The following is a 14,608-nucleotide window of genomic DNA, read 5'->3' as shown; positions in this document are numbered from 1 at the left end:
TGAAATATTTACAGTTTTCGATCGAGTTTTGCTTCAAAGCAATTGGTTATTTCTATCGTTCGATATTATTGTTCGATACCTTCCGAATGTTTAGCTGATTTGAGTAGAGATGGGCAAGTGTGCAGAATGTCAGTGCGTTTATATTATAAGTTTAAGTACTATTCTAGCTGTTTTGGGAAGAAGCAAATAAGCTCCAAACGTCTCATTTATTCTAAAATGAAATTGAATTCAAATGAATGTGAATCAGCCACAGTGTGTGTTATGCAGGGCATTTCTTAGTGAATTTAGGCCTGACTTTAGAAGTTTATTCGGTTTCGTTAAGTTTGTAGTGATGGGCACTTTGGCTCCGGATGAGACGTAATTCCGATCCGCCGAAAAGGATTAACCCTTGTGTTGATGACCCAATTATATTTCAAACAATTTCTCTACTGAATCTACTGAATCTCTCTACAGAATCTCATATTCTTCCATAAAAGTGGTGCGATGTATTTGTATTATTACAAGCCATGTAGTAATTTCATTATTATGCTCGATATTAATTCAATTTATACAATTCATTTATACGAAAGGCTTTGTTCCTACCCGGTAAGTGGGGAGCTTCCTTCTGGAGTATGACAAAACATATGCATCAACTATTTGCGACCCATGTAAGGCAGGCTATATTCACAAACGCTGAGATTTTCACTCTTTGTATCTAGCTTTGGTGTAAGATCGAATTCGAATTAAATATCCTTCTTGCATCCTTGTGAGAAATGCAACATTAGACCTGCTAATGCAAATGATTTACAGATTAATTCTGTAAGCTGGCTGCATCTAAAATTGAAATAATAGGAGTTACACACTGCAAAGGAAACACTTAGTGCTAATTTACCTACAATTTTCTGCGGTACATATTCACTCGGTCAACCAGGAGCCGCGGTCAACTATTTCTTTGGCTGCTCGGGGCTCGCTAGTAACTCGCTTGCCGAATCCGGCACATCGATAAAAAGGCGATTGTTTCGCATGAGACGCAACAAGCTATCGATGCAGGCGTTAGACGCCTTGTTACTTAGGGCCCAATTACGAAGGTTTTCTTGCAACGTCTCTCGTTGCACCTTTTCATCTTTGACATCATTGTCTTCGTCTTCCGAAGATTCATCGGTTTCATCAGCATCCATAGCGCCGGTTTCATCAACAAAGATCTCTGGTTTCACTACACACGGAAATAAGAAAGATTAACAAATGTTTCGGATGGTCTTGTCTTTGCAACAAAAAAAAAAAACACTCCAACACACACAACAACAACAACAACAAACTACAGGACGTGACAAGTCGATGGAAAATACCCCTTTATGACCATGGCGATTCATACGGAAATGAGTAAAATTACATACGCTGTTTACTATAGTTTTTACTTACTGTCGACCGCTGGTACTGTCAACTGGTCACATTCACTATTTTCATTTGTAGCTTTAAACGCAGTTCCGTCTGCATCGATTGCAGCTATTTTCAATGCTTCCATCGCGTCTTCCATTTTGTGCGCTTTATTGCCACCTACAAGGCACGATTGCAATGATAACTTTTGCTTGCGTAAAATGGCGACCGTTTACCGTTGAACGCTTTTCAACTGCGAGTGGCCGATCATTTGCAAAACTAACAAAAGAACTCGCACCAAACGCATTATCCGTGCCTGCCGTACAACTGGCAGGGGGGCGATGAACCGTGGGCATGACATTTTCGTTCAGTTCACAAGTTAAAGTTTCGTTAAAAAATAATACAAGAAACTCCCAACATGAGCATGAGATAATAGAACGAAGCGAAAATTATCATAGATTTTAAAGAATTTGGAGTAGAATCGAAACTCCAACACTTTTTAAACTGTTGCTAGAAAATGAATCCAATTTCAAATGAATTAAAATAAATTAATGCAGAATCACATCTTAGCTATAAGCACCATTTTGATGTTCCAGTGATTTAATGTAGTAAAATTAATTCCTCATTTATGTGTTCCTTTTAAAATATATTTTTCAGCCTTCAAAATCGAAAAAAAAATCATAAAAGAAATGATTTTGATTTTTTCGTCAAACGGGCGTACGATTGTCAATTGCTGTCAAACCCCAATAAATAAAACATGGCTACCGCGCTTGACAGCACTCAACGCAAATCGATGGCCGTACCCGTCCCAATACAGAGCTCAACTTTTCGATCATCGCTCGTATTGATAAGGTAAAAGCGAGGAAGCACCTTTAACCCGTGTACAGCTTGTCCGAGTGTGGCCAGTGTTGGTAGGGTTTCGCTATTTAAGTTTTCATTTTCTAGCCAAGCTTACACAACCCTCAACACCGTTACCGATATCGTCCAGGTGGGGGGAGGGGGACTGGTGTCCCGTTTTCTTTGCATTCGCCCGTGCAATCGCCTCACCCTTCAAGGCCAGGCATCGGTGTGTGATGGTGGTTGTCGTCGTCGTAGTGGGTTGCAACCATCCCATAAAGCTACGCTCAATCGCAAATGATGTGAAGAACGGAATGTGCCGTGTGTGTGTCCTGCCACTGCAAAACAATAATCCTCCGGCACGGGAGTTGCCAACAGAACGAGCGGAAAAGTACCCCGTGCTCAAGGGCCCAAGTGTATTTGCGCCACTGTCAAAGTGTGTGAGTCTGTCCTGTCTTAGTGGAATCCAATTGGAATCGGGTCGTCGCCAGGTGCAATATTTGCTGCTGCCGCTGCTATGCGGAGCAGCGGAGTGACTGTGTGCAGGAATTATCAGTGAAATACAGCATCCACACAGCAGCAGCGAGAAGCGGTTCTAATCTCGTGGCTGGCTATCCAAACATTGCGGAACCACACACAACACCCGTGAGAGGCTCTGCATTGCGGAGGGCCCACCGAACGTAACACGATGAGGCGTGAGAAGGGGCGCACGGATTGGGGGAAAAAAAGGAAGAGAAGAACGTGAACGCACGCACGCACGCACGCAGCCCAGTGATAACACACTGGCACATCGTAATTCGGCTTATCATACTTGCCATACCGAGCGAACAGACGGGGCAGTAAGGCAAAGTGGCCCCGCAAATGACATTGCCATTAGGCAGGCAGGGATGGCCGGCGGGTCGGTGGATGGGTGATTAACGATCCCGTTGTCTCGTAGGAAGGAGGTAGGAAGGAGTAGAAGGAAGAGGTGAAGGAACAGCGGGGTAGCAGAACATCCCCACGGTTGCGGTGGGTGGTGCAGGAGGCAAGGAGGCGGTTTATGGTCCGAGGGTGGCCGTAAAAGCCAATAATAATAGCAACCAGCACCGCACGGGCACACACACACACGCACACGTGTACGCGCGCTAGTGTGTTTATTCCTCCAACACACATTCGTCTCGCGTAGTAGCCAGGGGTTTCTATCTTCACCCCCCCCCCCACCCAGCCCGCACGTCAACATCAACCCCCCAAATCCGCACCCACCGCAGCACAAACCCGATCGAAGCAGCCCATGGACGGCACAGGGGGCTGGCTGCGCCGTGTGTGTGTGTCATCAGGGGGGAGGGGGTAGTGTACTGGCGGGTGCTCTCGGTGTGCTCGGCTGTCGCTGTGTGGCAAAGAACAAAAACGGTGCTGGTTCACTACGCGCTTTCCTCTCGGAGCATTCGTTCGCTGGCGGTGGAAGTGCGCTGTCGCGTGTTTTTCGTTTTGTTCGTGTGCGGTGGTGAGCTGTGCTGTGTGCTTCTGTGTGGCGGCTGGTTTGTAGTAAGTCTGTGCCCATACACACACACACACACACATACTGCTCGGGTGTGCAATTTTTAGCCCCAGCACGGGGAAACCCTCATCGTATCCTCAACAGAGGGAAACAAAAAGAAAAGTGAAAAATGCTGGTCCGTTTGTGGGTGCAAAATTTGCTTCGAGTTTTTTTTCGTTCGAGCTCTAGTGCAAAAAAATCGTCCCCCCCCCAAGGGGCAGCTCTGTTCTTCAAGGGAGGTTGTGCTTGAAAGTGAACTTTTTCTGCGGTGAATCGGCCCTTCATCCCTCGCTTTGTAGCGTTGTGTGCGTGTGTGCGTGTTTGTGTGGGGGATTCGTATGTGTGCCTGGTGCAATTTTTTCCTCCTTTTCGTAAAACGGAGCCGAGAAGTGGGGTCCTCCTTTTTTTAGTATTCTGCGGGGGCCATCCGTGTCCAAAATCGATACCTGTGTGTGATGGGGATGACGAGCGGGGCCCGGGGGTTGGGGGCTTTTTGCTCGCGCGCGCCACCATGTGTGTGTATGTGTCCCCACCTAGTACAGTGTGTGTGTGTGTGCGAGTGTGCTGAAGTGTATGTGCGCGAAGGGTTGAAAGGAATGGGCCAGCACGAGCAGGGACACCTTTGCCGTGAAGATACCAAAAATGAACCGTGCTCTTTTTTTAACTCACTCTCACTGCTCTCTCTCGCTCTGCGTTTGCTGCGCTAACTTTTGTCTCCCCAAAGCAGCAGCAGCAGCAGCAGGAACAGTGGTCGGAATATCTGATCTGCTTGTAGAAGACGAAGACAGCCGTAAATTTAAAATTTGTCACACAAATTAGCATTAAAATACGGCGTTTTGGGCGGGGGGAGATGGTGAATCACGACGACCACTATTTTACCGTTTCATCCCCCCAAACCGAGATATGCTGTGTACGTCACACACTGGGAACGAACAACCCTCTCACGTGACAGCACACACTCGGTTTCACGCTCTCTCTCTCTCGCGCGCTCATCCAATTGACAGCACAAAATAAAGGCACTCACACACACACACACTGAGCGCCGCAGCAACGGTTTTGACAGCAGTAGTCACGGCGCTGAGTAGTTGTACAGTGTGTGACGGAAAACGGAGCAGCCCTGTCTGTGCACGCAGTTTTGTCGGCTCCTGCGAGCGGGTGGCTTTTTTTTATTGTGTTGGGTTGGTTGGAAAAACGACACACACACATACAAACCCTGTGTGTTTCTGGCAAGTGCATCGATCTTCACACGCGTTGCAAAGGGAACGAAATTCCATTTTACCTAGTAAAGAGTGCCTTTTTGACTGTTCGGAAACAAAAAAAAGCGTACTGGAGCTGCGTTTTCCTCCACCGCACAAGCTGCTGCTGATGTAACGCGGCACCCGAAATCCTGGCAAGCGTCGCCGAGCCTCTGCCAACTTCCCTGCTCGAAGACCAGCTGTGTGTGTGTGTATGTGTGGTAGTAGTAGCCTGCAGCGAAAGGAAGCGAAATCGAAACCGATCGAAGAAGCCTTTACAGCACACAGTGTGGATGTTACACAACGCGTGGGCACCGAGTGGACAAGTGCGTGTGTGTAGAGCCAAAGGTGTTTATAGAAAGTTCTTCCCCCCCTTACTTCTCCAGCGAAAAAAAGTACATCCCTTTTCGTACCCTTCCCCCCCACCCCCCACCGTCTCAAGGCCCCTGGTGTAGTGTGAAATAAGACAAACACACACACACAACGACAACGGTGGATTTTGTGAGTGAATTCAACCAAAACGAAAAATTTATATCATCAGCGCTTCATCTTGTCACCATTATTCCGCATTTGTGAAGAAAAAGGACCTAGGACATTGTCGGAAAGGATGTGGCAAGGAGAAGCCTACAAAAAACCCTCTCCACCGTTGCCAATATGGAGCGATGAAACCACCAAACGGCGCAATGTTTTCTTTCGATTTCGAATTTTGCCACGGACACACATTTTTGGGGCTCACGTAATCTAGCTTACACCATCACTCGGTGTGTGCTGTGCATCTGTGTGTGTGTGTCGGTGGACCTCCCCAAAAACGTCCCCGCGGGGGAGGCTTACGCATCACCGGGCATCCAAACGATCCCTTCAAAACCGCTCCAGCTCTGGCCAACAACTCCACCAGGTTTATTTTAGGTGGCCGATGGTGGTCCCGGACTGGCGGTGGTCGCTTTGCCTGGCCTGGCCGTCGTCAACGGCATATCCGCTCCGGCTATGTAAATGCCACCTTCAGAGGCTAATTAATTACACAAACTTCGCTCACAAACATCCAGGATGAGTTGAGAGTGGGAGTGGAGTGGAGAGGGGCAGAAGAGCCCAAAGGTGTGCTCCCTTTTCGTTTGCCTTCTTTCAATACCCACAATAACAACAAGAACAATAGCACACCGGTTGTTGGTCAGGTTTTTCGGAGTGGGCGATGGGCAAGAATGGAACGAACCAACAACAAAAAAAGTCCTAGCCAAAATGTGTGTGCGGACTGCTGGCGTACCCCACACAATAACAACAACAACAAAATGCCGTGTTCTCCCCAATACACGTGCGTGGTGGCTTTCGTGTTAACATGAAATTTTATTCCATTTCGTCCTTTCGTGGAACTGTTTTTGGAGCATGAGAGCAAGGCGGGCAATTTGTGGAGGAGCTCTGAAGGATTCGTTGATGCTTGAATAATGATTACCAACCGTTTTCATCTACTTTTATTCAACACTTAGTCACTCAAAGTGTTGTTTTGTGTGTTTGGAGCAGAGTTAGGGGAGGGAAATACTCTATTTTCTTGCCACCAAGTGCGATGAAATCAACAGGGATAATAATTTAAAGTTCATGGAGGAGACATCGTATAATCAACCTTACGCTAACAGCTTAACAAGGAGTTTTGTGAGGAGACACAGCCGAAAGCTTAAGCTCACTAGGACATTTGCTACAATGTTATACGCGAAAAGGCGCCAGGTGTACACCCCAAAAACGTCCATCACTTGCAAATGGCCCTAATGAGCAAGCCGAGGAACAATTTTCCTTTCATTTTGTTTGAACTTTTTTTTTCGTACATTCACCCTTAGCGCGCACCTCTTTAAAGCCGTACTAATTCATTCTCCATTTTTCCACTTTTCTTTTTTTAGTTTCCGAATCCGTTAATCTCGTCGGCAGGAGCCCTTTTTTCCGGCCGGAAGCAATACGAAACACACGCGCACACTTACACGCAACTCACAACAAACACACACGCATACCCAGCAGCAGCAGCACGGCGGCACAGCGGCCGAATCCTTGAATTGTTTGTCTGTGTGTGTGTGTGTCTGTGTGTGTGTGCAAGTGTGCCTGTGTCCGTGGTCCTTGCGAGAAGGAGAAGACGTGTTTGTAAGTGTGGTGTGCACGTGCAGCATAAGTGGTTGGTTGGTGTTGGTAGGTGTAGGTGAAGCGGAAACAAGTGCGTGAGTGCAAGTGTTGTACGCCCAACCGCGCCGCATAAAGGGAGCGATAGAAGAGGCGTCCCCATCGTCATATCCCCCATTAACCGGTGTCATCATCCTCATCGCATCATTATTGTTGGCCCGTGGCCGCCCTTTGATCGTCGCCCAAGTGGTCGCCCAGCCCCCCATCCCCAGGAAAGAAGAAGTGCGTGCGTGTATTTTGAGTGCATGTTGTTCTTGTGTTGGCCGTCGGTTTAGTTGTTCGTCGTGCAGCTTCTCTCCCCCCACACAATCGTCATTCTGTGTCTCTTCAAATTGCAGGCAAGGCCAGGCTAGTTGCAGTGATATACAAGAGCGAAGTGTGCATCTTGGTGATGAAGTGAAAGCCCCGCGGGAGCATTATATCTATCGCGGTTCTAATAATTAGCGCGCGCGTGTGTGTGTGTGTATTGTGTCTACACGACCACTGAGCAAGGAGAAAAAGGAAAGAATAGAGCGTGTGGCGGTGTAACTGTTTTCGTTTGCGGAAACGAGCGTGAGGCTTTGATTTTTGGTGCGTCTGACACGACCAACCCGCCACCACAACGGAAGCACCGGGCGAACGTTCGCCTCGCCTGCGCCAACGCTTGCTAGGACGACGATCGCGTGGAGGACGACGGTAGCAGGACTCGAAGCTTCCTGCGCGCGCTGAATTGCACACGACGACTCCAACGACGATCGCGAATCCTTTCCATCGAAAGGAACAGAAGCGGCGAGAACGACGAAGACGACGACGACGACGATCCGCTGACGATCGCCGTTGCACAATCACAATCTTCCAGACGCGTCGGCGGTGACCTGCTGCATCAGCCAGCAGCAGTAGTAGTAGCAGCGGCAGCCAAGCGGATTGTGACGCGCATACGACGACGGTGTTAACCACCCCCCGCAGCCCCACCATATCCCCCGCGTGTGCGAGCAAACCAAACGTCCGAACGACGGAAACCAGGAAGCAAATTGAAAGCAGGAGGATGGATTGCAAACGGATTTTGCGCTGCTCGGCACTAGTCGTGCTAGTTTTAGTCACCCTAGTAAATGCACAAAGCTCAGGTATTTGAACATTGCTACCTTACCTATAATACCTATAATACCTGCCTTCTACCGTTGTTTTAACTATTTTAACACAAACACCACCTCCCCCTTTACACACACACACACACTCGGTTTCTTGTCGTGAAAGAGGAAAAGAAACCATTTCTTTCTCAAACTCACTAATTTCTCTTTGAACTTCTGTCATCACACACTGTGTTCTCTACTACACTGTTCTGTTTTTGTTTTTGTGTTATTTTCGATTTTTCTCCACCCTTTTTCTTTCTTTCTTTCTTGTCGTACCGATGTTGACACTCCTTCTCTTTTACCGGGTGTACGTTGAACGTTTCTACGTGTTTATTTCAATAATTCTGTTTGAATGTTTTACATGACTTCTTTTTCTCTATTTTGGTTCCATCTCTCTCTAATTGAACAACGTCACTACACCTTTCCTTATTTAATTTCGATATTTTTTCTTTATATTCATTTATTTGTTTTGGACATTTGTTAAGAATTTCAGGTTTTCCCAAGCCTTTTCAGGATGGATTAATTGCATAGAAAAGAACATTAAAATCGAAAAAAAAGCTGCTCAATTTAGTTTATTTCATCCTTCGTTCGAGTAGATGATTCATCACGATCATCGCTAATTCATTTTGGGCTGTTTTTTTTTATTCCTCCCCACGACGATAGTGTGTAGTTCATTCGAACGAACCAATGCATCCATTAGCTGATAATCGTACTTTTCGTTTTGCCGTAAAATTTCCCTTTTACATGATTTTTCTGTAAAAAAAAGTAAATATTATCAAACAATATCATCATTGCTTGCGCAAAGGTTTTTCGTTTCCTCCCTGCATAAATGTAAGCCTGCATTAGTTCATGCTCATTAGAAACGGGGAACATAACATCAAAACAGTAAGAGAGAGAGAGGGAAAAGCTGCTCGTGAACAATGTAAATGTGTGCTGTAATTTTTATCGTCCTCTATATAAGATATTTCGCTTGTCGTCCCAAGACACGTGTGTCTAGAATATTGTCCTCCCTTATATTGCTGGTCCTGTTGTACCGTGCCACAAAACCGAGAAGTCATTCGGCACCATCAAAAGTACATCATCATCGTTAAAGCGATGTATCTGCTGTTTTTTTTACGTATTTTTACCCCATCCCACAACACTCGTTCTTATTTGTTGACGCTAACGCGATCATAAATGAAAGGAAAATGTATTTTTGCTCGCATTTTTTAAGTATCACGCGAAACGCTCCCCTCCCTCCATACACTCGCGCACAAAAGATCTGCGTCGCTGAAGAACTCTTCCCTGGCCCTGTTCTGTCCCGCTCGTTCGCTGAAAGTGCTCAACATCAATCGTCTCCTTTTACCCTGTTGTTTGTTGTTCCATGTTGATGGTACTGGGCTGGGGCGGTATTCCGTGGGAATGTATCACCAGAACCACGATCCATGATTGTGTGGAGTTTAATTTCATGGTTACCTGTAACAGTAAATCATGATTTTCTTTAAAAGCTTAGCAAAAGGGCACACCAAGGTACCTTCGTTGCTGCTGTAAGTAACATTTTGCGGAGGGTTTTTCCTGTGATACATTTTGGCGTATTGTGTAAATTGTGACCCAGGTGTGTGTGCGTGTGGCTAGAGGTCGCCATTAGGATATGGGAATGGATGGGATAAAATCAACACAACAGCCCCCCCAGCTAAACCCGTGTGTACCAAACATACCCTTAGAAGTACTGAAACCAGCGTACGGTACTTTCTGATGGGTCTTTAAAATAATCTCCCGTTCTCTCTGTCCCTGGTACTCACCAGGTACGTGAGTTGTATTTTTCCTTTTTTTTTTTTGGGAAACAAGAACGACCCTTCCCCCTTACGTGTGGGGTTTTGTCCTTTAAACCCAACCAGCGAGTAACCTTTCCTTCGCGTACGAACGCTGCGAGGCATTTGCGGCATCATCGCAGCGCGAAAAACGAGGATGCTAATACATAGGTTCCAGCGAAAAAGGGATTTGCCGCGACTTTCCATGCAAAGAACGGGGGTTGAACCCGTTCGTTCCATCAGCGCCGGTTCGGTTTCTTTCGCGTGTGTCAGGGTGTCCTTTTGCACTCACAACGATCCATTTCGTTGGATGTTTTACGTTCCGCGGGTTGGCTGTAGATTGTGACACACACACACACACACGCTGTGCGTCTCTGTGGATGGGTGGAAAGGATGGAACCTTGTTGCTCCATTACGTAACATTCCGTGCTCTCCCAATTACGGTTACCGTTTGTAGCAATCGAAACGAAGCTTCTTGGTCCTGGTACAATCCATCGGAAATGCCTGTGCGCGGTACAAGACATTGCCATTACACAGCGGGCCAGAGACAGATGGATTGGTGCTTCAATCATTTTATTTATCTTACCTTAATGGAATTTGTATAAAGAAAGCAGCAGTGCGAGCGAAGACATGAGAAGGAAGAAATGTACAAACGGAGATTATACGCTTAGGATGGGGAGCGAGCCCGTGGTGCCGTGCGTAGGTCCATGGTGAAGGAAGTGGAAGGGTTTGCGTTCAAATCTAGGTTCTGTAGAAGTTTTCGGAGAAATGCATTTTTACACACACCATTCTTTGTTATGTAGCACAGACCTACCTTTGTGACCTGTTTGTGTGTCTGACTCTTATCGCACTGGCACCACTCTGCCTGGTTGACCTGATGAGAATGTGTGTGCATTTCTCGAAATCTCTTTTGCAGAAGGAATTGTTACACTTCTGAGGCCTTCATCATTCTAAACTCATCATCCGCCTGAAAGACGGAATAATTAAATCATACTTAGTCACTTGACAACGCGCGCTTGTGTGTGTGCTGGTGACACTTTTCGCATTCATTTACATCGAACGCATCCAACAACGCGGCAACAACACGTCATTCGTGCGCGCTCATGATTGCACACAGCTCTGCCCGTTGTCGTCGTTAGTCACCTGGTTCGGAACTGGTTTGGTGCACTATTCCGATCATTGCGTGATTCGTCGCGTTGTCCACTGACGCAACTGTGTGACGTGGAATGAATATACGCTCTCCCAACAACTTCATACACACACTCACACACGCATTAGAGGGTAAGCACACACTCACCCACCACCTGAACATGTAAAACTTTCACGCCAGAGTGTGTAGGCCTTTGGATGGATGGATTTGGCGTGACTTAATTGAAATCGAATGTGTGCGGATATCGTTCATCAGAATTCGATGCCGACATCGCGTCGTGCTGCTGTCGTCTTCAGGCCTTTGCCAACCGTCATCGCCGCTGCCCTGCTGCTGTCATGCGTCGTGTGGGTGTACTAAATTGATTTCAGCTACAGAAAAAAGGCACCACCACCATGCTTTTCGCACAAAGAGCACACACACCACACTACTGCTGGTGGTGTGATGGTCGTAATGGTGTGCTATTTTAGGTTAGGCTGACATGTTCGGCATAAGCGGATAAGCGGTATTGTCATCCAGTCCAGGGCGTTCGCACGGCCTGGGCCGTTTCAGTTTTGCCATTGCGAAAGGCGAATAATTAGAAAGCTAAGGTGCCAGAAGCACTCATGCAGAAATGACACCGTGTGGAGTGTGTTTGTGTGTGTGTGCGCGTTTCGGTGCCTGGTGTTGAGTCGATAATACCGCCGCAACCATCTTTTGCTGTAGTCACCTTGACAAGTAATTCTGATGATGTGAAGGAGAGGTTTCAAGCAACAAAATGACTTGATATTCCTAGCAATATGTGGAACTTCTACACGTTTACCGTCACATGGGCATCTTTTTACTATTTTGCACCTTTTACTGCACTGCTTCTTCTTGAAACTTTTATAGGCTCGGCGTTAAGAACGGTCATAAATTTGCCTCTGGACGCAGAGCAATCATAATTCCAATATCTTGTTGACAGAGAGTGTCATCCTCCTGGTGGGACCTGGTGGACCTGGTCCTCTCGGTGCTAATAGGCAATCCTGTAAATGCCATTTGCTTGCGCATTTCCACCACCATCGCCGCCGCGTGATGTATGGTGTGGTGGCGGTGCTTTACAACTTAAACCCCTCACAACTCCCAACCGCGGGCTCTACCCGGGGGTGTGGGCAGAGTTTAACAACTCACTTAGCACCTCTCTCGGCCGCCGCCGTGCCATCCAGTTGATCCCATTAAAAGCGATGACACTGTTAAACATCACTCTGCAGGCACTTTTAATTCGCACCGAGATTTTCGCATTCATTGTGTGTGCTCTGGCGCGGGGAGGGGGTGGCAAATATGATTATCATGTGGCCACGGGAGACACGGTGGTTGATCTTTGCTACTGCTGCTTCTTCAAGCGGTAACTCCAGAGGTACCTGTTCACCTGTCGTTACTGCGCATTTTGATTGTTGCAGTTCGCCGTGTCGTTTACTGCAGATTGTAACGGTTGCGTCAACAAGCTGTGCCTACGATAGCGCTTATCAACAAGACAGCGCGAGACGGATGTTTGCTGCGCTAGCACCACCAGTGGGTAATTCCTCTGGAGGCAGTGATAAAATCCCATGGTCGTGGTTATAAAGATACGCAAGCATCAAACATTGTACTGCTGCGCACCGTTGGATTGTAGGGGCGTCGACGACGACCATTGAAGCTGCGGGTGTCGTAAATTCTGCCCGGACGCACACCGGTGTAGATCATCTAATCGGCCCGGTGGAAGGTCAACGGATGGAGCCCCGTCATCCGGACCTGGGTCTTGGGTAGGATGTTTGCTGCCGGACCTCGTTAACTGTGTGCGCGTTTTGCGCTGAAAATAGACTCCCCAACAATAGACGTTCGACACGCGTGTGCGGCTCAGTCTGACGAGATGTGGAGTTCCTTGCCTGTGCATTTCCCTCGGGCACCTGCCATCCCACCATGCGTTCCATTCGATTTATACACCGGGCTAAAAAGCGATGGAAAACTGAAGAGCAGGATGAAGAATTATCGCCGCCGCCGCTCTGCCTATGTTTCGGGCGTCGTGCTGTGTGTTAGTCGCAAGTCATGCTGCTCGGATCGATTTACGAACACCCCAGAATTGCACATCTTTCTGCACCTTGGGGATGTGTTCGGGTGCTGATAAAAATAACACAACAGCATGTGTTGCTGTCCAATTTGTTTTTTTTTGTGGAAAGGTGTAAAGAGATAAATTCACTAGAAACAGACGGCAACAGTTTGGCCGTTTGTTTTGTATCCAAATTGTTGTCCAATAACTGAATTCTGGGTGAATATCAATTTCTTGGCTGCAATAAAACAACAACTTCGATGCTCTCTCCCAGCGGTGAAGTAATCCATTGGCTCGTGTTGGATCGATTAAAGTTTAACCTGCTACACAGGCGTATGTAGCCCTGCTCGGGCTCGCAGTCCCTTATGCCCCCACCCTCCCCCAAAAAACTACATGACCATTCGGACAATCTCTGCCGTAAGCAATGGCCCTACTGCTGCTGCCCCTGCGTCCACCACTTGGCTACTCATAAAAGTATAAAAAGTTCTTTTCCCACCAGTGGAATAATCGTGGATCGAAGCTAATCGCCAAAGTGGTGCTCGTTGTTGGTCTGGTCGATCGATGCCGCTGTGTAGCGCGCTTAAGCAATAACGCACACCCAAGAGGAGGGAGAGAGCGGTAGGGGAAGGCACACAAGCACAAAGTGTTTTCGATAAAATGTTTCATTTAGCTTTGAAGTTGCCCACGCACGTGTGTGTGTGTGTGTATTGGCAGTGCAACGGTATTCGGCTTCCAATTATAATGGATGTTCTCTTTAATGTCCTCGGTGGGTTGTTACACATTTCCCACTGGTGAGCGAAAAACAGCAAGAGAGTAAAACAGTTTTCCACTACCCCTCCCTTACTTTCACAACGCACCGGAGTGGAAAGTTTGCCTTAGAGTTGGAGGTTTGCTTGTGCAAAGCAATGGTGAAGTTGAGGAGAAAACGAATGCATTAAGAGATCTATTTTTTGGTTGTTGGTGTTCGTTGGATAATTTTGTTTTATCTTATATAGAGCGGTTGAGGCTCGTATTTGCTTGTAGAACATGAAAGTTAACAAAATAATATTTGTTTATTGTTTCGACTGAGAGAAACAGACCCTAAAGACAACATTCGACATGGAATGAGGCTGCAAAAACTTAAGTTTTGAAGCTCTTTCAACGATACAAAGTCATCCTCATCAGCAGCGGCACCATACTATCCAGATCCCATGAGAGCCCGATAACCGCACGGTTCCGCACACGAGAGCCGCCTTGCGAAGATGCTGTGCGCCTTGCTGTGGCTGAGAAAGGACGCAAAGTAAATAGAGCTCCTTTCCGGTGTGCGCCTCCACTGCCACCTCTCTCAAGCTCTAGCGCTTTCTTGAAGAAAGCATCCCTGCCGTACGCGTGTACGCATGCGTGTGTTGCGTGCAGTGCCAGCAAACGTGCGGGCGCCAGCAAG

At 47.2% G+C, this 14,608-nt stretch overlaps 2 protein-coding genes across 13 annotated transcripts in view; one reads left to right on the top strand and one right to left on the bottom strand.

Moving 5' to 3' along the window:
• Positions 1–444: 444 nt before the first annotated feature.
• On the bottom strand, positions 445–1,724 carry LOC120957442 (uncharacterized). Of its 2 annotated transcripts, none has more exons than XR_005751942.2 (3): positions 1,399–1,724; positions 872–1,192; positions 445–813 (listed from the first exon to the last, which is right to left on the bottom strand). XR_005751942.2 is itself a non-coding variant. In XM_040379657.2 (3 exons), exons 1-2 carry the CDS (start codon positions 1,511–1,513, stop codon positions 924–926), a joined length of 384 nt encoding a protein of 127 aa, XP_040235591.1. In that variant the 5' UTR covers positions 1,514–1,723; the 3' UTR covers positions 445–813; positions 876–923. The 2 variants fall into 2 exon arrangements, 1 of the variants encoding a protein (XP_040235591.1); XM_040379657.2 differs by having other exon boundaries at positions 876–1,192; positions 1,399–1,723.
• A 389-nt stretch (positions 1,725–2,113) lies between these two features.
• LOC120960114 (uncharacterized) overlaps positions 2,114–14,608 on the top strand; it is a 69,515-nt gene continuing 57,020 nt past the window's right edge. The window contains exons 1-3 of one of the 11 annotated variants that reach the window (XM_049608244.1): positions 3,562–3,714; positions 6,825–7,104; positions 7,434–8,198. In XM_049608244.1, the coding sequence (XP_049464201.1) occupies positions 8,120–8,198 (79 nt within the window). In that variant the 5' untranslated portion in view covers positions 3,562–3,714; positions 6,825–7,104; positions 7,434–8,119. Of the gene's footprint in view, positions 2,265–2,379; positions 2,631–3,559; positions 3,715–4,255; positions 5,290–6,824; positions 8,199–14,608 lie in introns of those variants that run through there. The other 10 variants (XM_049608238.1, XM_049608239.1, XM_049608241.1 and 7 more) reach the window with 10 other exon arrangements.

The sequence above is a fragment of the Anopheles coluzzii genome, chromosome 3, assembly GCF_943734685.1.
Source record: "Anopheles coluzzii chromosome 3, AcolN3, whole genome shotgun sequence".
Lineage (NCBI taxonomy): Eukaryota > Metazoa > Arthropoda > Insecta > Diptera > Culicidae > Anopheles > Anopheles coluzzii.
This window is presented reverse-complemented; position numbering and strand designations above follow the sequence as displayed.